Source organism: Archocentrus centrarchus, chromosome 2 (genome assembly GCF_007364275.1).
Source record: "Archocentrus centrarchus isolate MPI-CPG fArcCen1 chromosome 2, fArcCen1, whole genome shotgun sequence".
Lineage (NCBI taxonomy): Eukaryota > Metazoa > Chordata > Actinopteri > Cichliformes > Cichlidae > Archocentrus > Archocentrus centrarchus.
This window is the reverse complement of record NC_044347.1, coordinates 10,613,821-10,634,653: the sequence shown is the minus strand read 5'-3', so window position 1 is coordinate 10,634,653 and position 20,833 is coordinate 10,613,821. Positions and strand designations below refer to the sequence as shown.

General features: G+C 41.8%; 1 protein-coding gene across 1 annotated transcript in view; it reads right to left on the bottom strand.

Moving 5' to 3' along the window:
* LOC115794826 (plakophilin-4-like) overlaps positions 1-20,833 on the bottom strand; it is a 75,992-nt gene that overhangs the window by 22,810 nt on the left and 32,349 nt on the right. The window contains exons 7-10 of the mRNA XM_030750489.1: positions 19,166-19,643; positions 7,934-8,104; positions 6,912-7,116; positions 6,108-6,240 (exon numbers count right to left, since the gene is read on the bottom strand). Coding sequence (XP_030606349.1) covers positions 6,108-6,240; positions 6,912-7,116; positions 7,934-8,104; positions 19,166-19,643 — 987 coding nt within the window. The remainder of the gene's footprint in view (positions 1-6,107; positions 6,241-6,911; positions 7,117-7,933; positions 8,105-19,165; positions 19,644-20,833) is intronic.

The window sequence follows — 20,833 nt, the reverse complement described above, 5'->3', positions numbered from 1 at the left end:
GAGTGAGTGACCAGGATGGACTAGATTAGAAATGAGTACATCAGAGGGACAGCTCAGGTTGAGCAGTCTGGAGACAAAGTTACAGAGCCAAGGCTGAGATGGTTTGGACATGTGCAGAGGAGGGATAGTGGATATACTGAACAAAGGATTTTGAAGATGGAGCTGCCAGGAAGGAGGAGAAGTGGAAAACCACAGAAAAGATTCATGGATGTAGTGAAGGAGGATATGCAGAAGGGTTGGTGTGACAGAGGAGGATGCTAGAGAGAGGATGGGATGGAGACAGACGATCCACTGTCACATCACTCCACTAAAGGGAGCAGCTGAAAGAAGGAGGAGGAGGAGGATGTAGAAGTGGACTCCACTGTGTCAGTCCAAAGTGATATCCTTGGGGTATAGGGGTAAATATCATACTGCATTAGTTTTGCAATTCAAATAATCAGTTATTTGGTAACTTTTTAAAATAAGCCATCTTTACAGTTAAAGTGTTACACACATATTCCTGTAGCTTTTTTTAATGTGTTGTGAGAAACAGTAAAGCATCTGCTTTCACAGTGTTGTCTCAAACACTTTGGCATGCAGCTGCATACAAGTGGAAGAAGCAGATGTACAGAAACTTCTACATAACATCCATTAACCCATCGATCCTTTTTCTTGCTCTTATCTGAAGTCAGGTTATGATCTGTGGTATTTCAGACATCCTTCTCCCATCAACACTTTACAGTTCCTCCTCAGGGATCCAGAGGCATTCCCAGGCCAGATGAATTATATAATCTTGCTAGTGGGTTGTGGTTCTACCCGAGGGGACTCTTCCCAATCAGGTGTGCCCACAAAACCTCCAAAGGGAGGTGCCCAGAAGGCATCCGTACTGGATGGATAAACCAGCTGGATACGTGGCAGAAAATGGATGATTGTTTATTCTTTACTCTAAATGGCCGTCCACAGAGGATGGGACTAGCATTCACCCAATTCATGTATGCTTAAGCACTTTATCTAACATTTGCTCACACACTCTGATGGCTGCAGTGGGGGCAGCTCTGAGTTTAGCATCTTGCCCAAAGATACTTCAGTCTGCGAATGGGAAGAGCCGGGGGATCGATTCAGCGACTTCCCGAATGCTAGACAACCTGCTCTCCAACCTGAACCACAGGTGCCCCTTTTCCAGCTTCAAAGGGAAGCATCTGCCAATGAGAGCGAAGTATACCACTGGCTGACTTATGAGGGATGTGGTAGAGACATCAGAGTGGACCACTGAGCCTGGATGGTCAACTAGCAACCAACCTACTCAGTGAAGCATGACTAGTATGGTTGGCCTGATACTGGTAACCAATGATATTTTTTTGGTACTTTACGGTTTATCCATCTAGATTGTTTACCCAGTTTTGGGCATATCAGCTGAAGAGATTTTGTCTTAAAATAATACAACTAAAAAGCAACTCATCTGCAACATCTCTTTCCAGAAATCATCCAGTTCTTTAAAAATCTTGTTGTGAGCAGTTAAGATAAAAAGTCCGCAAAGTAAAAAAAAAAAAAAAAAAAAAAAAAAAGACAAAAAGATGACATCTGATTTTGGAGTGAATTATTCCTTTAAGATAGAGGCGCAATGCTTTACTATCCTGCTTTTCAGGATAGTAAGTCACTCTTCATCACTGAAGACAGAAAGCTGAGTAATCAGACAGCCTTCCCCTCCTCAATTTCATATCAGAGAAAAGGAATTTAATCAGAAGGAAGAAATGGAAAATAAAAGCTTTTTCTGTGCCTCCTGGATGAGTTTTAGATTTATGTCTTGCACATTTAAAGGGATAACTGTCACAGTCGCGCATTACTTTCAGACTCTAATCCTTTACGTTCACACAAGGTCACCTTTAGTGCAGCGTGCCCACAGTGAGGAGGAGAGATGAAAAACACACGAGACAGAGATGTATCACTCATCAAATAAATTCAAAGGATGAATGAACCGTCAATATAAATAAGCAGCATTGTTAGATGTATTCGGTAGCCATCCATTCGTTGCAGTTGCGCAAATATTTAAAGTAATTTTTGATGGTTTAACTGGTTACACTGAATCCTTGAGTGACTACATTACACTGCCTGGCTTGGATTTAAATAGGTAAGAGCCTTCCACTCTGTAATTACCGCAGAGATTAATACGGTTCAGCTGGCAACAGGCTTTTTAACCCCGGCTGATGCAGTGATCAGATTCTCATTTCTTAAACAACCGTGTCTGAAGACACATCCTGTGGTCGTGAAAAAGATGTGACTCCATTCCAGAAGATTCTAATTACTGCCTGCATCAACCAAAGAAAACCGCCAAGGAGATAGCTGAAACTACTAAAACTGGGTTTACAAGGCATTATTAAAACCTGGAAGGTGAGCGAAGAAAGACCATCATCTTCGAGAAAGGAATGTGAGGAAAGAAATTCTTGACTGATCATGATGATCACTGAAACTTTCATGGAATAAGAAAAAGCATTTCCACACACGCGATGTGAAGAGAACTCAAGGGACTGAGATTAAACAGCTGCATAGCCTCAAGAAAACCACTTATCAGTGAGGCTAACTGGGGAAAAAGGGCTTCAGTCTGCTCGGCAGCATAAACATTGGACTATGGAAGAATAGAAGAAGGTCTGATGAATCCAGATTTAACCTGCTCCACAGTGATGGGTGAAACAGGGTAAAGAGAGACACAGATGAAGTGATGGACCCATCATGCCTAGTGCCTACAGTACGAGCCTGTGGGAGGCAGTGTTATGATCTGGGGTTGCTTCAACCTAAAAAAAAAATTAAAAATAAAAATAAAAAGAGGTCAGATGAGTGCCTCAATCCACTCAGTGATGCCATGGACATATTCCCAGATGACAATACCAGGATTCATTAGGCTCAAACAGGGAGTATGAGCCAGATTTTGGAGAAAAGTTAATGCAACTCTGGATGGAAATAATTATTGTTGCACAAGCTCACTGAAACAACGCAACAGCTAATGCCATTTTAATACACTACATTAAAATGGCATTAAAAAATCTTGAAAGAGTAGTTGTAAAACAGCTAACTGATCATCTGCAGAGGAACAGTTTCTTTGAAGAGTTTCAGTCAGGTTTCAGAATTCATCACAGTACAGAAACAGCATTAGTGAAGGTTACAAATGATCTTCTTACAGCTTCCGACAGTGGACTCATCTCTGTGCTTGTCCTGTTGACCATAACATTTTATGACAGAGATGAGAGCATGCTATAGGTAAAGGTACTGCGCTGCAGTGGTTTGAATCATATTTATCTAATAGACTCCAATTTGTTCATGTAAATGGGGAGTCTTCTTCACACACTAAGGTTAATTATGGAGTTCCACAGGGTTCTGTGCTAGAACCAGTTCTATTTACATTATACATGCTTCCCTTAGGCAGTATTATTAGAAAGCACTGCATACATTGTCATTGTTATGCAGATGATACCCAGCTTTATCTATCCATGAAGCCAGATGACACACATCAATGAGTTAAACTGCAGGAATGTCTTAAAGGCATACAGGTCTGGATGACTTATAATTTCCTGCTTCTAAATTCAGATAAAACTGAAGTTCTTGTACTCGGCCCCACAGACAGTGTGTCTTTTGTCCTGTCTCCCTCCCCAACCGGTGGCAGCAGATGACTGCCCCTCCCTGAAGAAGTGCAGTCATCACATATAAAGTTTAGTTCCTCTGGAATTAAAGATCTGGACAGTGGAAGATCAAATATAGAAACGGATTCTTCAAAAATTGAAGAAGAGTAAGGAAGTCAAATTATTAAAGCACATTAATAACATTTAGTGAGTTTTAGTCTCTAGACAAAGCACTGATTTTATGTGGAAATGATTTTTTGAAATACTTTGGAAGGAAACCAGGATGGAAAGCTGCAGAAGCTTCTCTGTGCTGTGTTCAAAACTTTCTTTTGTCATCTCGAAATAAACCCAGTCTCAGGAGAGCTCCAGGCGCTCCCTGCTTCTCTCTGACTCTGTGTTCAAACTGTCATTGAAAACATTCGTTTCTGGCTAAATGAGCAGGCGTGTGTCCAGGCCGCTCCAAAGGCTAATTAAAAGCTCATCACCAAACAAACCGAACGGCACTAAAATGGCTCTCACGCAGAGCCGAACCATTGTGTTGGCGTTATTTACCGCACGGGAAGCGGAGCAAAGAGAGAAAGGGCGCGCATCGGCGTGCTGGCACATTTGGCACTGACGTCACTTAAAGTTTTGTTGGAGCAGATGGCGCTTTGGCTCCGAGTTTGGCAGCCAGCATCAAAGAACAAAAAAAAACAGAGGAAAGAAAGAAAACAAGACTTCAATTTCTGTAAGCTAAGAATACACTCTCAGAGACGAAGCAGGGATACAAAAGGAGAAACAGGAGTCAGTCTAAAAGAGCCACTGAAGGTGTACTCAGATCTTTCAGACAAAGAGAAACAGAAATATTTGAAGTATCAAAAAAGATCTAAAAATTTTAAATGGTTTAATTTGCTTAATTTTCATCTTTTCTTCATTATTTTTGATGATATTTAGCATTTTTTTATTTATTTATTCTAAGGTCTGTGTGTCCTTTTAGGGTTTTTGTAGATGTCTGATTCTTGGTTGCCTAATCCAGGATACACACACACACACACAATTTTTTTTAGTAACGATCTTGGCATCTTCTATATAAAATAGGACAGGAAGGCAGACCCATTTGGCTCATTCAGGTTGAGGCCTGGCCACCAGGCACTTACCGATGAGCTCCTTCCTGGGCCTGGCTCCAGGGTGGGGCCCCGGTAACCCTGAAATGGGTGAGGTAACACGTTCCAGTGTTGTTTCTGTTATAGATAGATAGATATCGTGCTTCATCTGGCCTCTCACACAGAACCAGTCTACCTTGGGAGACCCTAAGAGGAGTAATTAATTGCAACAACATGCAGTACAGTGAAAAAGTATTTGCCCTCTAGTCAAAGTCTGGACTTAAATCAGATTGAGATTCTCTGGCATGACCTTAAACAGGCTGTTCATGCTGGAAAACCCTCCAATGTGGCCGAATTAAAACAATTCTGCAAAGAAGAGTGGGAAAAAATTCCTCCACAGAGATGGGAAAGACTCGTTATCACAAACACTTGACGGCAGTTCTTGCTGACAAGGGTGGCACAACCAGTTATTAGGAGGCAGTTACTTTTTAGGTTTGGATAGCTTTTCCTCTTAATAAATGAAATAATCATTTGAAAATGCAAGTTTTGCGAGTTATCTTTGCCTAATATTAAAATCTGTTTGATGATCTGAAACATGTAAGTGTGACAAACATGCAAAAAAACCAAAGAAATCAGGAAGGGGGTAAATACTTTTTCACAGCACTGTAGCTCCCGGGATCACTCGGACACGCATGATGATAAGGTGGCGAGTCATGAAGTAACCAGATGTTTTCTGGTGAAAGTTCCTCCTTCATGAAGGTGCCTCCTGACTGCAGCCTTTGTCAGTCATACTCCCACCTGCTCGATGCCTTCTTTATTTGGCTTGATGCATCACTTACAGTCCGTCCCTGAACAAATCACACTCTGGATACCACAATCCCAGCACTTTTTGAGACAGTTGGCTCTCAGTCATGTACAGATGTCAGGCTCACTAAACATGGATGAATGCCTCCTCGTGCTGGTTGCGTTGGACTAAAATTGAAGACACTTCAGGTTATTTTTGTTTAAAATGTTTTAGTTTTACAAATGCTCAATATTGTTTTATTTGTTAACTATAATAACCTCGGTGCGCATGATAAAAGACGTGGGCCACTGACACATACAGAGGAAAGCACACTGTTCAGGTTTGTGCTGTTAAATTTTAAAATTAACTGGTGATCAGACACGTTAGTATTTCAGTGGATTAAGAAATAATTCTTTCTGCACCATTTAAATGAAAAATCCCTTTAATCCTGTTTAAATGCCTTGTGCTGCCCCTAACCGACACTCTTAATGGGTTCTTCCTGATGTTTTTGGACAGGATAAAGATGAATTAACTCTCAGCAGAGCTGCCTTTGAAACCTTGAAATGTGGCAGCAGCGACTGAGTCACGTCTGTGATGTCTCGACCGGTTATTTTTATCCAGACAGCTGCCCGGCGTGTGCCGTCACCTTACCTCCACCTTGACCCTGTTGTCTCCGTAGCACAGGTGCTGCAGGTAGGCGGCGGCGTTGGCTTGTACAGAGGGGAAGTGATGCTGCAGCATGTGGATGACCTCGGGCAGCTCGGGGTCACGCCAAGCAAACTCCCTGCAGGGACAGGGAGAGACAATTTTCCACAGGGTTGGCTCTATTTCTGCTGTAAACCTGAAGTCATTTTGGGTTTATTGTTATTGTTTTGCAGCATTACAGGTTCATGATATCACTGCTGATGTTTTTTTTTTTTTTTTTTGCCACTTTGAGGAATATGACAAAAAAAAATAATTTTTTTTGGATGCCAGAGCAGTCGTCCTTTAGACATTTACAAATAAATCAGATGCAGACAGACAACATGTTGACAGGGTTTCAAGTGAATAGTACAAGTTTTAGCAATTTTTTAAATAAGCTCAAGTTATAGAAATTTCATATATTATTGAGACTATGTGCCACACACCCACTGCATGGCTACCTACAATTTACATGCACATATTCTTCATCATTATCTGATACCATCAGCAAAAATGGTCCTAAATTTATTCAGCAAGCCCGAACATGCAGCCAGACTGAAAAGGCAAAAATCTACAGCCAAGATTGAAGCAGACGTCCTGCAGCAGATGGTGAAGCCCCAACAGAGGCCTGCAGACAACACAGAGACAGCCTAACCCCCCCAAAAAAGAAAGAACTGTGGCAAGCTCTGCATGATGACTGCACCGACATGCATGCACAGTAAACTGTAGGGTACTGAGAAGAGGTGGAGCTAAAAGACTGAAGACTTTAAGTACCTGGGGTCCTTATGGATGCTCTCGATGGACGGGGTTCGGGTGACCACCTGTTCCACCAGTCCAGAGTGCCTGTGGGAGAAGACGGGCTCGCCGGGAACCCGGAAGGAGTCGATGTATACAGCTGCAGAGCTCAGCCCATAGCTGCTGCTTCTTTGGTACGGCAGCGTGCTGCAATGGCTTGTGGTCCGAGGGAGGGTCCCCATTCCTGAGAAAATTAGGAAATTTAATTTGAGTTTTCTTTCGCTGGCCATCAAGGATGCGTTTCTGGAGGCAGTTTTTTTTAATCCCCCTGCGAGAACAAAATGCCTCCAAGGTCACATAAAAGTGAAAGTAATATGCTACATTAAGTGCTTCAGCAGGCAGTGAGATGTCTCACAGGCCAAACCTGTTTAAATCTTGACTAAACAAAACTGAAATGGCTGCTTAGATCCTCCACTATTAAACTCCACTGAGCCTTCAGCCTTAAATCATTCTGCAAAGACTTCAATTAAGAAGCTGCCGAGTACATGAAAGGTTTCAGCCTAATTAAAGTTTGACCTCGGGGAGCGATAGTAATAACAGTTCCTGTGCCTGTAAACTATGATTTCCGCCACTGATTTTAGAGGAATAATTTCTAAGCAAATGTGAAACTGAGACACTTCTCAACCTGAGGAACGATGAGAAAAAACAAAACAAAAAACAAACTGGGTTGTCTGAGTAACTCCCTCATTTCAAAAAGACTGCTGGCGGAAACCACGACCACCATCAGCAGTGCTGCTGGTTATAATACAATTTTTTTTTTTTTTTGGTATTTTTAGCATTTATTCCTGTTTTTAGGCTAATTTAATGCATCAAAGTGTTGAAAAATCACAATAAAATATTTAGAAGCAATTTTTTTTAGGACATGAAATCTGTATCTTATTTAAATGGTGCTTAAAATAACCAACCATCACATGCAGCTAGCAAAAATACCTCATTAAAGACTAAAATGAAACCATTTTAAGGGATTTAATGTCAAAGTAACGTCTGTGGATGTGCAGTACCTGTGTTTGGCCTGTAGAGGGAGCCCTGTGGGTCGTGGGTGGGGCTGTGGTACAGGGGGCTATGGAAGGAGCGCTCATCGAAAACAGGCGTCATGTGGCAGTCTGGAGACAATGCCGCCCTCAGCTCTGGATCTATTTGCCCACCGTGGCCGGCGTATGAGCTGTGGAGCCCTGGAGGTACACAGTTAAGTGTTTTAAATACATTTTATTTACGCCACAGAACACATAAAATATTGTTTTTAAAGACCACGCTCTGTTTAGACATTCTGCCTCTGGAAACCTGAGGTGGCCATTTACATCTCTCCAACTTATCATCCACCCATTGAGTATAAGGAGATATCCTAACAATGTCACCGGCAACTTTTATTAGGTACACCTGTTCAGCTGCTCGTCAACACAAATATCTAATCAGCCAATCACACAGCAGCAACTCAGTGCATTCAGGTATGTAGACATAATCAGGATGACCTGCTGAAGTTCAGACTGAGTATCAGAATGGAAAATATATGTGATGTAAGTGACTTTGAACGCGGCATGGTTGTTGGTCTGAGTATTTCAGAAACTGCTGATTTACTGAGATTTTCCCAAACAACTGTCTCTCGGGTTTACAGAGAATGGTCTGAAAAAGAGAAAATATAACGTGAACAGAAGTTCTCTGGGAGAAAATATGTTGTTGAGGTGAATGGCCAGATTACACTGAACTGATAGGAAGGAAACAGTAATTGAGATAACCACTTGTTATAACTAAAGTATGCAGAAGAGCATCGCTGAATGCACAACATGTCTAACCTTGATCTGCAGCAGCAGAAGACCACACTGGCTGCCACTCCTATCAGCTAAGAGCAGGAAACTGATGCTACAATTTGCATGGTTTAACTAAAACTGGACAATAGAAGATTTGAAAAATGTTGCCTGGTCGAATGAGTCTCAATTTCTGCTGTGACACTCAGATGGTAGGGTCCGAATCCTGCCTTGTATTAATGGTTCAGGCTGGCGGTGATGGTACATTTTGGACTCCTTAATACTAACTGAGCATTATTTAAACACCACAGCCTATTGTTGCTGACCATGTCCATCCCTTTATGGCCACAGTGTGCCCATCTTCTGATGGCTGCTTCCAGCAGGATAACATACCGTGTCACAAAGATCAGATGATCTCAAACATTGCTAAATTGTAAGGTCACTAAATTATAACTGAATTAATGTTATTTAAATATACACCTAATGGTGCCCATATGACTTGAGCTACTTAATAAAAAAAAAAAGGCAGAGCTGCATAACTGCAGCCTGTCACGGTCTCACATAAATCATCTCATTATTTGGCCCACATGCTTGTCATCTACATGTGAGACCGTGCTAATCCATAGTGTTCAATACACTGTATTTTAAGTCGCCAGAAATGGCTGTTGCGCCGATAAAATGCAGGAAGACTCTGGTCATTGAGACTGTGCTGCAGGCTCAGGCATCAGCAAGTCAAACATGTAGAGCAGAGGGTTTTTCCATTCTCCAATCTCAGAGCAGATCAGTTCAAAGAGCGCCGCAATTATAAAGAGGCTTTAGGGCACGAGGGGGGGCAGCCTTGGTGGATCAGTCCACCAGTTGAAGCACACAATTTGCACTTAAAGCTGGTGATGAAGGAGCTTATTTGCTGCTGCAGTTTGCTTCTCTCTTACACAAATGTCCTAGTGGAAGAGATGGGTGCTCTGATTTCACATGGGAGAAAGTATTTCTGAAAGAAAATAAAAATAAATAAACAAATAAAAAGACTTCTTAAATCCAGACTTCAGGGTCGCACTAGAGGGCTCTTCAACAGCTCATGAAAGGTGTGACCTTCAGGTTAGAGGATGCTAAAGCTACCAAATCTCTGAAATGTTCTGCAATGACACAGAATCATGTTTCAAGTGGCTTGCAAAGGTTTGTATCCAACATTCACTATTACAGTGGCTCCTAAACTGGAGGTTAGTACACTATTAATAATATAAAAGATGGCTGTGTCCCAGTTATAATTTATTACAGCTGAACTGTCAGTGTCAAGGCTGCTTTATATTGTTACAACTAACACCTATGGTAGAATTTGAACATTTCAGCCCTCTACCCATGTATGTGTTGTGGAATTTAACAGTTTTTATCCTGTTGTTTTATCCAACCTATCAATCTGGGGTCAACTGTTACCATCATTTACTCACATTATTTTTTAAATATTCCAACCATTTAGCCAAAACATTCAGCTAAAATTTCATTTATCTGCTAGCTGACCTTTAACCACAATTCAACAATTCAAGCCATTTATTCAGTACTTTTAGCCACAGTTTAACACATAAATCCACAACCTTTAGAGTCATGTGAAAAAGAAAGTCTCCACAGGGCGCTCTGCAGACCTGTGGAAACTGCAGAAACACCACAAGCAACAAAGTAGCAGCACTCTTAAGGTCCCATCAGAGGTCTGGACTTTTCTCTTTTTTTTTTTTCCAGCCATTCTGTTGTATATTTGTCAGTGTGCTTGGAATCATTGGGTCTCATTCACTAATATTTGCATAGAAATGTTCTTTTACCTTTGGACTAAATATATGCGTGCACTGGCCTATTTTGTTCTTTTGTGTGTATGTTAGTGAGTCGTAATCATTCCGAACCAACAGGCTTGTGCAATCTGTATACTACCATATCCCCATTTCTCTATATAAGGAAACACGTTTACATCCAGGTGAAGTAGAAAATTACGACGACGTTGAGTGAAAGAAGCAGGAGAAAGTCTGACTGAAGAAACTGAAACAATAGTGTCTGAGGAGGAAGCAACTTTCCAAAGTGTTTCCACTGGAGCCACGTTGGTTACAAAAAATAAATAAAAACAAAAGCAGAAAAAGGGAGGCTCCGGCTGAAATGATGGGGGTGCTGAATATCATTTCATATCCCCTGAGATACTCACTGTGGCTCAAGCAAGAAAAAAGGTCAGGATATCAAAGTTGATGTGAAAAAGATTAATAGAGTGAAAGAAAACGAAAACAGATGGAGAACAAGGAGCATGCGATCTGCCAGCCTTAGATGAGAAACTTACTGCAGTGGAAACAAACAAAAGCAAAAAACAAAATCCAAATTCTCCTACATCCGTGGGACAGTGCCAGGAAAGACTGAGTGATGACATTCAGCAATGATACAAGATGAATAAGATGTGATAAGAAACAATGTAATATGTTTAAACACTTACACCTTTCCATTTGGTATTTTGTTTTCTTTACACGTATTTTGGGGATTATGGTGTTTTGGAAAACTGTAAATAATGACCAAAAGGAATTCATATATAATCATAATAAAGTTCTTCTTCTTTTCATTAGTTGTGGTAGTATTCATTTTAAAGTCGTGTTTAAATTTTCTAAGACAGCCGGGCCTTCGTTTGCTTGTACACATGCTCAGAGGCACTTCTAAATGTGTTCATCGAGTATAAACAAACTCAGGTACAAAAATGTGTGTGAAATGTTCATATGCATGATTTATGCACAGAGTTGTGAGTATGGAGTGTTTACTACAAACCTCAACCTAAGCTGTGCTGCCATGTTCTTTTTAGAGAGAAGAGGGTTTCTCCTGGCAGCCCTTCCAAACAAGTCATACTTGTTCAGACTTTTTCTAATTGTGCTGTCATGAACTTTAAGATTTAACGCACTGACTAAGGCCTGCAGAGTCTGACATGTAGCTCTTGGGTTTTTTGCAGTTTCTCTGAGCATTGCACCCTCTGACCTTGGGGTGAATTTGCTGGGTCGTCCACTCCTGGGAACATCGTGGCATTGTGTTAACACACACCTGAATGTTCCAGACCAGCAAACTGCTATTATAGACGTGCTCACTCTAACGGATACAGTTAATCAAGTCCATCTGATTAGCAGCAACTGCTACTTACCCTCTTAATTCCTATGAAAGCAAGTAAGGGTGGACTTAGTTTTCACAGAACTGCACAGTCCTGATTTTTCACATAATTAACCACAGTTTCAGCCATTAATCTATTAGCCTACCATTAACTAAAATTAAATCCATTTATTCACTACTTTTAGTCACAATTGTAGTCAATTGGCCACGGCTTTTAGCTTCAATTTCTGCCACTTAAGTGCGACTTTTAGACAAAAACTTAGATCTTGGATAACCAAAACTTCAAAATCAGAAGCATGATAATGACAGGGCATTTAAAAAAAATTAAGTCCACAGAAAAGAGCTCATCTTGAAGCTTGTATTTATGTTTTGGAGGCTCACCAGGTTTCAGTACCTAAGCCACAAGTTTCAGTGGTCAGTAATAGCCTAATCTTATATATCCATCTATTGCTTATCTCTCTCGTGTAATCTGGGATTACACTGGATCTGCAGGATAACTGGGAATAAGGACTTAGGCGACGTATTAGGCCACTTAGCAGCACTGCAGGATGAAAATCAGTCAGCTACAGAATAAAAGGCATTTTATTTAGTCCACTGACTCTGCCTCCTACACATACATGCACAAGAAATCCTTCCACCCTGTTTTCACACATGCACAGATACAACAGCGCAACACAAGAGATGCACAAATGCATATTCATATCACTGACACATATGCTCAAGCTGACGCACGTGAAAAAAAAGAAATAGTGCAGAAAAACATATGAAGGCTGCACAGCAGCACAATAAAGCCTTCCAGTGCAGTCAGCTGATAATCACATGCTGATGCTCCATGGGGCTTTGTGACAGAAACTCCCCTATATGGGTCAGTGGGAGCGGCTTAGTAAAGTGGCAGAGGGCAGGACGAGGAATAAATCTGTCGCCACTGCTGCAGCATCAGCATCAGCAGTGCTTCTCCCACAGTAAATCCTCCACCAGCCTCACAGCGGCATGCAGGGAGGAAGCTGTCGATAACCAGTTAATAGGAAAGGAGTGGCCACGTCCTAATGTTTCCACAGAAGAAGGCTCACGTCCTTCAACGTCGCCATGACCCCGGCGACAGAGTTAAGCACATCCAGTTCAAAGCTACAGCATGTAAGTTTCTTTTGGGTCTGAAATTTGCTCCAAAGACGCCTCAAAGGCGGCTGTAAGCCAGGCTCATTGAACAGCCTGGCAGCTGTTCAGAAATAATCCCTTCTCAAGTTTCTCAGCCAGCCTCGGCCGTCTTAACCAATCGGAGAGGCACAAAGTCAAAAGGTTGGCTCTCCACAGAAAGTCAATCAGCTTCTCATCATCATCACCATCCACTCAGCATTGTTATTAAGACTCTAGAGTAACAGTAGTTGCTACTTTTGAAGAGTGAACTAATTTTATTCCTCAATTCTTCCAAAAAGCTGAAACATAAGGAAATGTTATTTCAATGGGACTACAAAAAAAAGTGTTGGAGACTCTTTTATTGCCGATTGGTGTTGATATTTCAGAACTTTACTATATTTATTTTTACTCAAAAGCTGAGTAGTTGCCAAGGTACCAACTAAATGAGAAATCAGGGTATTTATCAAGCAAACAAGACGCCAAAACTGAAACAATTAACAAAAATGATCACAGCGTGGAGCCTGAATGACAGACTTGCAAACTCACCCTGACTGCACTGGATGCAAATGAACTCCCAGCAGCTCGTTAAACAAACCGCACTCACCATGTGTTAGTCAGTCTCTCGTTAGGTGAGCCCGAGCCGGAGCAGAGCTGCAGTAACTCAAGGCTGTGGCCCATTTGCACATCACAGATTGTAGTTATTTTTTAACGAAGTTTGTATGGTGTGTACTCACACTGAAAAATACTCACTGCTCAAAAATACATAAATACATGATGAGCAGCCAGCCTGAGATGACAAAAAAAAAAGAAAATGTTTAAGTTCAGTATAGTTTCGTTCCAGAGCCAGATTTAAAAAGTTCATCTCAGTCTCAGACTGTTTCAAGCTGAAGGCATCAGTAACTCAAATGACTACTTGTTACAGCTAAGGTATGCAGACCTTGAAGCAGATGGGCTGCAGAAGACCACACCGGGTGCCACTCCTATCAGCTAACACCAGGAAACTGAGGCTACAATTCACACAGACTCATCAAAACTGGACAAGAGAAGATTGGAAGAACATTGCCTGGTTTGATGAGTCTCAATTTCTGCCACACCCTGAGTATTGGTGCAGACCATGTCCATCCCTTTATGACCACAGTGTACCCATCCTCTGATGGCTGCTTCCAACAGGATAACACACCATGTCACAGAGCTCAAATCACCTCAAACTGGTTTCTTGAACATTACAATGAGTTCTCAAATGAGAGCACCTTTGGATGTGATGAAATGGGAAATTCTCATCACAGATGTGCAGCTGACAAATCTGCAGCAACTGTGTGATGTTATCATGCCAACATGGACAAAAATCTCTGAGGAATGTTTCCAGCACCTTGTTGAATCTTGAAGAATTAATGCAACTCGGAAGGAAAAAGTGGGACCAACCCAGTACTGGCAAGTTGTACCAAATGAAGTGTCTGGTAAGTGTATATAGACTGATATCAGCTGAACAGGTCTTAAAACATTAAGTCATAATATTTTCCTGATTTTTGTTCCCATTTTATTTCCTTTATAGGTTTTTCAAGTGTTTTTGTGTGTGTATAAAGCAGTTAGCAGGAATAGTAACAGTAGTAGCAGATAAAATGTGCAGTGTGAATTTTCCAAAGAGGATCATTGCTGGTGATGAGAGCTGGGTCTCCAGCTTCAAATGAGCAGTTTTCATTTAAAGAGCGATTCATCCTCCAGGATGAGCCTGTTGACATGAAGTTTGACTGCAACGTCGTGACCCGTCTGATAGAGAATATCAACACAAGCACACACGCCATTGTGCAGTTTTTTTTTTTGCCCACACTAACACAATCATTGCTCAACACCTGGACCTCTTTGCCGTATTTGCCTCCCTGTAGCTTCGTCCACGTCCCGAAAACAAAAATCAAGTGGAAGGATCTGCACTTGCACGTCTTCCACGGCATCTGTTTGTCCTGTCTCCCTCCCCTCAGCCCCAACCAATCACGGCAGCCTGCTGCTGGTTCTGCTGGAGGTTTCCTCCTCTTAAAAGGGAGTTTTTCCTTCCCACTGTCACCAAGTGCTTCTCATAGAGGGTCATTTTGATTGTTGGATTTTCCCTGTAATTATTGTATAGTCTCTTTCTTGAGGCGACTGTTTGTTGTGATTTGCCGCTGATTTAATAAAATATAATTTACACTGAACTGACCCTTGGACGATATGGTGCCTCTGGGCATGCTCAGACTGATGGTGATGAAATCACAGCCCATAGCAAACATATGTCAAACCAAGCTTCTTAGCATCCTGCAGCCTTTTGGCCAAACACCACTCTGTGTGCATTATGTGCAATATAAATAACTGTCAGCCTGCTGGACTGTAACCCCTTGCTGCTCCCTTCTTCTGCTTCATATTCAGACCAATTGATGCTAACACGGTTTTCACCCTGAGCCATCACTTTACTGAGCAGCGCACGAGAGAGAAAATGGAAGCCCAGTGTTCGCGCATAGTGCAGATGTGTGTGTTTTTTTTATGCTGCGCTGGGATCTGTTTCTGGCTTGTTTTCCTTCAAACTTCTGCACATTAATCAAAACCACCAACAAGATTATAATTAAATAGTTCTGAACATCTACCTGGTACAAGTGAAATCCTCCCCCTCAGAGATTACGCTCCTTATTTTTCATACTGGCGTGCAACAAATATAAATTTTTATCGAACCCAGCAGCATTATCTGCCAGTGCTGGAAGATAATTTGACTAAAAGACTTCATGAAATTAGCTCCCTAAGCCTGCATGGGAGATAAAATCACCTGCCGAGCTTGCACTTTGCCTCAAACTTATTTTGTTCAACATGCAGCTTCGGTTAATGATTCTGGCCACTTGGCAAAGATGCAGGAAACATCTGCAGAGGGTAAAAATGTTGTGTGCTACAATATTAAATCAGCGGTGCTCAGTCAACTTTCCCCAGACCAAGCAAAGGTTATTAAATCAACAGAGGAAATGGTGCCGAGGCTGCGGAGCGTGGCTTTGTTTATTTACAGCGAGGAGAGCACACAATCAGACCCCCTTCCTCTGCAGTACAGCCATTTTCTCAAGGGAAACTTAACATTGGTTTCTCCAGCAGCCCTCCAGGCCAGCGACTGACCTCTCTACCAGCTGCATTACTGATTCAAAAGATGGAGGAGAAAGGGAAAGGCTGCACCTTTTCACTCAGTATGTGTGCAATGCAATATGAGAGCACAATACCAAGGGTGTAGGCTGTGAGAATCCCAGAGGTTCGTTTACACAGTTTTACACCTGAGATTTTATCAGCCTCCGCAGCTCTAAAGGAAAATCAAAGGTTCTTCTGGACATTTATGGGCTGTAATGGTTTTAGTATATTAATGAATTTAATGTCCTGCATGACCTAGTTTCCCTCTGAAAACTCAAATAAAGAGGGTCTTTGATCTAGATCAGGCTTTTTAATATTTGGCTTTATTTTCTCACCATATTTTTAGTTGGGGTTACATTTGCTTAAGCATAAAAGACCTTTTTGTTTCACAAATGCAGATTTTTCCGTAAGGTTTAGTAACACAGACTTAACTGCAAGCGGACCAGTTATGCTTGGCACTCATACCACTCAGCATAACCACCTCAAACAGTGCCAGTGCTGTCTCGAATGGTTTTTGCACAAACATAAAGTCTCGAAGCACCCCTCATTTCTTTATACCTCACCCTGCTGGCTGAAAGCTCCAATCCCGCCACACTGGAGGGCGCCGCCAGGTCCCTGCAGAACCTCTCTGCAGGAAACTGGAAGGTAAGGCCTCCTCTATGGCTAACACAAGGGTGTTGCTCAGTTCACAAAAAGGAAGCTGCAGCTTTTCCTAATTATATACAGTACTGTGCAAAAGTCTTGAGCCACTTGTCATTTTTTAAAAAATATTTTGCTTCCAAGCAGCCAGACTTTCTGTCATTTTTAAAGTGGTCCTGAGCAATGGTTCTCAAGGCTTTCTGAAGTTCTTTCAAAGCTTGTCTTTGGACATTGGCTGCTTTTTCACTCAGTGTCAGTCCAGTCCTTGTTCCTGAACATTTTCAGAGGAATGTTTCTTTTTTTGTTTGTTAAGCCACTTAACTCTGCCCTATGAATCATTCAACATAAAAAAGGCACCTAACTCAAAGGATGAACCAGTGTTGGTTCTAAACATAACAGGCAACTTAGCAAAGAACCAATTTTAAATTGAATCTTCAGACACTTTGTTACTAGCATCCTGTCACAAAACACGCATTTATTCCCATTTCTTTAATTGAATCTATGAAAAATGCCAAAGATAAAAGTTTGACAAACATAAACTAGTATTTTTGCACCAACAAGGTGATTCCCAAAGAGCTGTTAGCTGAAAACTTTATGTATCTCAGCATGTTGTGCAGATGAGCAGCATCTGAAAGTCACGTCCTTAAGAAACAAGAAAAAATCCATCAAAGATCTGACCCAGGACCTGAGAGATGCATCTGGACCTTCAGCTGATCCATCTACTGTTCACTGAAGCTTCAATGGTCTCAGTGGAAGGGTGGCTGTCAAGAAGCCGTTCTTAAACAGGGAGGACAGGCTGACGTATACCACATTACACAAGAACTGAACTGAAAATCAGTGGAAACAGGTCTGATGGAGAGATGAATCCACTGACATTTTTGGTTCAAATTGTCATCAGTATGTACAGAGGAGGTCAAGAGGTACAAAAGTGAGTGTCTGCAGCCATCTGCAAAGCACGGTGGAGGCTCTGTCAGGTTTGGGGCTACATTTCAGTCACTGGTGTTGAAGATCTTGTTTAACCCCTTAACTGGCAGCAAAAAAATCACCTGACAAAAACTACATAACGCCTTCTGGTTATTATTGGCTCTGAAAAACCCATTTCATAGCCTATTAATCGGCTGCGTCTGGTCCGCGGGCCGAATGAAGTGCATTTATATGGCAGGCTAGACCCGCCCATTTTGACTGACACCTCATTCGGCCAATAATGTTAAGAAATGGGTTTCCCAGAGCCAATAATACTCAGAGGGCGTCACGTAGCTTTGTCAGGTGATTTGGTGCAGCCAGTTACATGATTGGCCGAATGACGTGTCAATAAAAATGGGAGGGTCTAGCCTGCCATATAAAAGGGACTACAAACGGCCCGTCACCGGGCCCTTGCCAGTTAAGGGGCTACATTGATGGGATTGTGAACACAGAAAAGTACCATCAGATTTTGATCCACCATGAAATATTGACTTTCAAGATCATTAGAATTGCACAAACTCTGTTTTCTTCTCATATACTGTGTTTTCATGTATGTTTGCACAGGATTTAATTAATCACTGCAGCTATTTCCCATTTTCCTTACAAATTATAAAGAAATGAGAGGTGGCCGAAGACTTTTGCACAGTACTGTAAGTGTATAGTGTTGTGCCAATAAACCAAACAAGCTACTATACCAGCAAGTGACCACTTAATCACAGTTAATGTTGCTTAGAAGCGTTTAAATAATGATGTAGCCTACCGTAATCCATAATTTGTGGATGTAAGTAGATGAAAAGCTGAAAAGTTGAAACAGCAGTAAGTTATTTATTTTTTAAAACTTCTTTATAGTCTTTTGAGCTGCTTTGTTTTGGTAAAATTTTGGTTAAAATACAAAACAAAAACACAATACCCAGCGCTTAAACCCAGCAGGAGGCCATCAGGATTATAATAGATCGGTAGAAACCTTGAAAATGCTGTTAAATGCAACTAGTGATGCAAAGTGTACTTCTGCTATCTGTCAAGTATTCCTGATTTTAGGGGGGAAATGAAAAATGAAAGCAAATGTAAAAATTGAACTAAGAAGAAATCAGAGCGCAAACCTGCTGATGCTTTAAGATGTAACTACAAAAACTACTTTCAGCATAAATGTTTTTATGCATTTTATACACAGATTAAAACTGCCAAGAAATGAGCAGAGACTCCTGTCCACAGACAAATAACCCTCTGTAAGATTATGACCTTTTTTGCATGGTTGAAACAAGATAAAACATGTTAATCGGTGAACTTTAGAGTCATTTAGCAGAGCTGGGCTTGCTGTTTTACTCTTGTTTCCAGTCTTGAAGCTAATCTGAGCTCACTGGCTGCATCTAAATCTCATTAGAAAAGCTAATAATCTCTTCTTAAGGTGGAGGCACATTAGCAGCAGTGTCTTCACATCTCATCCCTTTTGGGGGGGCTATTTTCCTCAGACACTCGCCAGCAAAATATTTATTAGTTGGATGTCAAACTGACCTATGAGGCTGTCGGGGCGGGGCAGCGCGCTCCTCTGGTACAGGCCGTATGGATCGGCGCCGTATGCCAGTGGCTGGCTCTGCCTGGGCAGCGTGGAGCCGTAGTGCTGCGGCACCGCTGTCATCCCTGAACGCAGCGGTGACCCCGTCGAACCTCTCCCCTCGATCAAGGAAAGGGTGGAGCCCAGCCGTCCTCCACTTCCTCCTCCCCCTCCTATTCCTCCTCCTCCTCCACCACCTACTCTGCCTTGGGTGGCGTCAGTCGGGGAGGTTGGCGATGGGCAGGAGGGCGGCATGGTGGTGCCTGGGAAAACAGCAGCCAGTGGTTTGGGCTCGGATAGGATGGGCGAGTCGTACGTGCTGCCTTGGGATGTTCGCAGGGAGATGCGGGAAGGTGAGACTGTCCCGGCGGTGCCGCAGCCAGGAGACTGGCTCCTGGAGGGGAGGGAGGCCATCCTCCGTAACACCCGGCTGGAGGCCTGGGAAGCCAAGAGGTGAAGAAATATTGCAGTTTAGCCTTCCAGAAAGTCAAAATGTGACATTTTACTCATCTGATAATGAGGCATGCATTTTTATTACACCTTCCTAAAGTGCCCTTTGAATTTCACAGGTCATTATGTTTGTGCAAAAACCATTAAATTGCACTTATGCGCTGTTTATCATGTGCAATAATGTGCTTGGAAGTGTGCAGAGAAACAGAACAATTAAAAACACAGAAAATTCTTACTCTTCTTTTGTGAGATGGGATAATTAAAAATGAAATAAATATTCTTTTAAATATTCCAGCAGTCCTGCATCATTACTAAATGACATTTAATGACATTTTATTCACTTCTAATTAACATTCACTTGATTCTTTGCTCCTCTGCTACTAAAAATGTCAAGTATAATACCCACAACAGTGTTGACAATTAATCACTTCAGCATTTTGGTTTTCTAAATAAATACCTGACAAATGAACATTAAAGTCTGCACACTGCGCCTCTCCCATTTGCAAATATACCCGCCAATTACAAGTAATGCGACGCTCTCAGACAGTGCACTTCATCATGTCTGATGAAGAGCATCATTATCTTTTCCATTTGTCCAAGAAGCCGGACGTGCGTGCCTCTGGGAAAATGTCCTAATTCGTTACACCTCAGGCTGAGGATCACTTTTTAGGGAAGATTTGACAGAAGATTTCTGATTTATGGTGACAAACATTTCCTTTTTTTTCCCCTCCCTTATTATGAAATGTAGAACGTCTCCTAATTAGAGACTCAGCCAACTGGATGCCGATCTGTGCCGCCTTAATCCACCGAAGCCTTGAACGCCTCGAAGGGAAATTAAGAGCGGAGACATGTAAGCCCATCCAGTGAGGGTGCTGGGTTTGGAATAAATCAGGAGAAAATTCAAACAGGCTCACCATTATCTGTCATTCCTGCTTCTACTTTTATTCTAAGTGCATATAATTATTAGCCACAAAGAAAGGAGCTGATAATGTTTGAGCCATTTCAAGGTAGAAGTGGTTTTGATTTGAAGGCTTTAGCTGATGTTCTTCGTCATTTATGACAGTAATTACCGAGCCTCAACCACCTGTCATTACTTTAAGAAAGAATATTATTACTCAGCCCAGAGACATATACATTTTTCAGGTGGCTGCGCTCTGAAAAACATTCAAATATGGGGG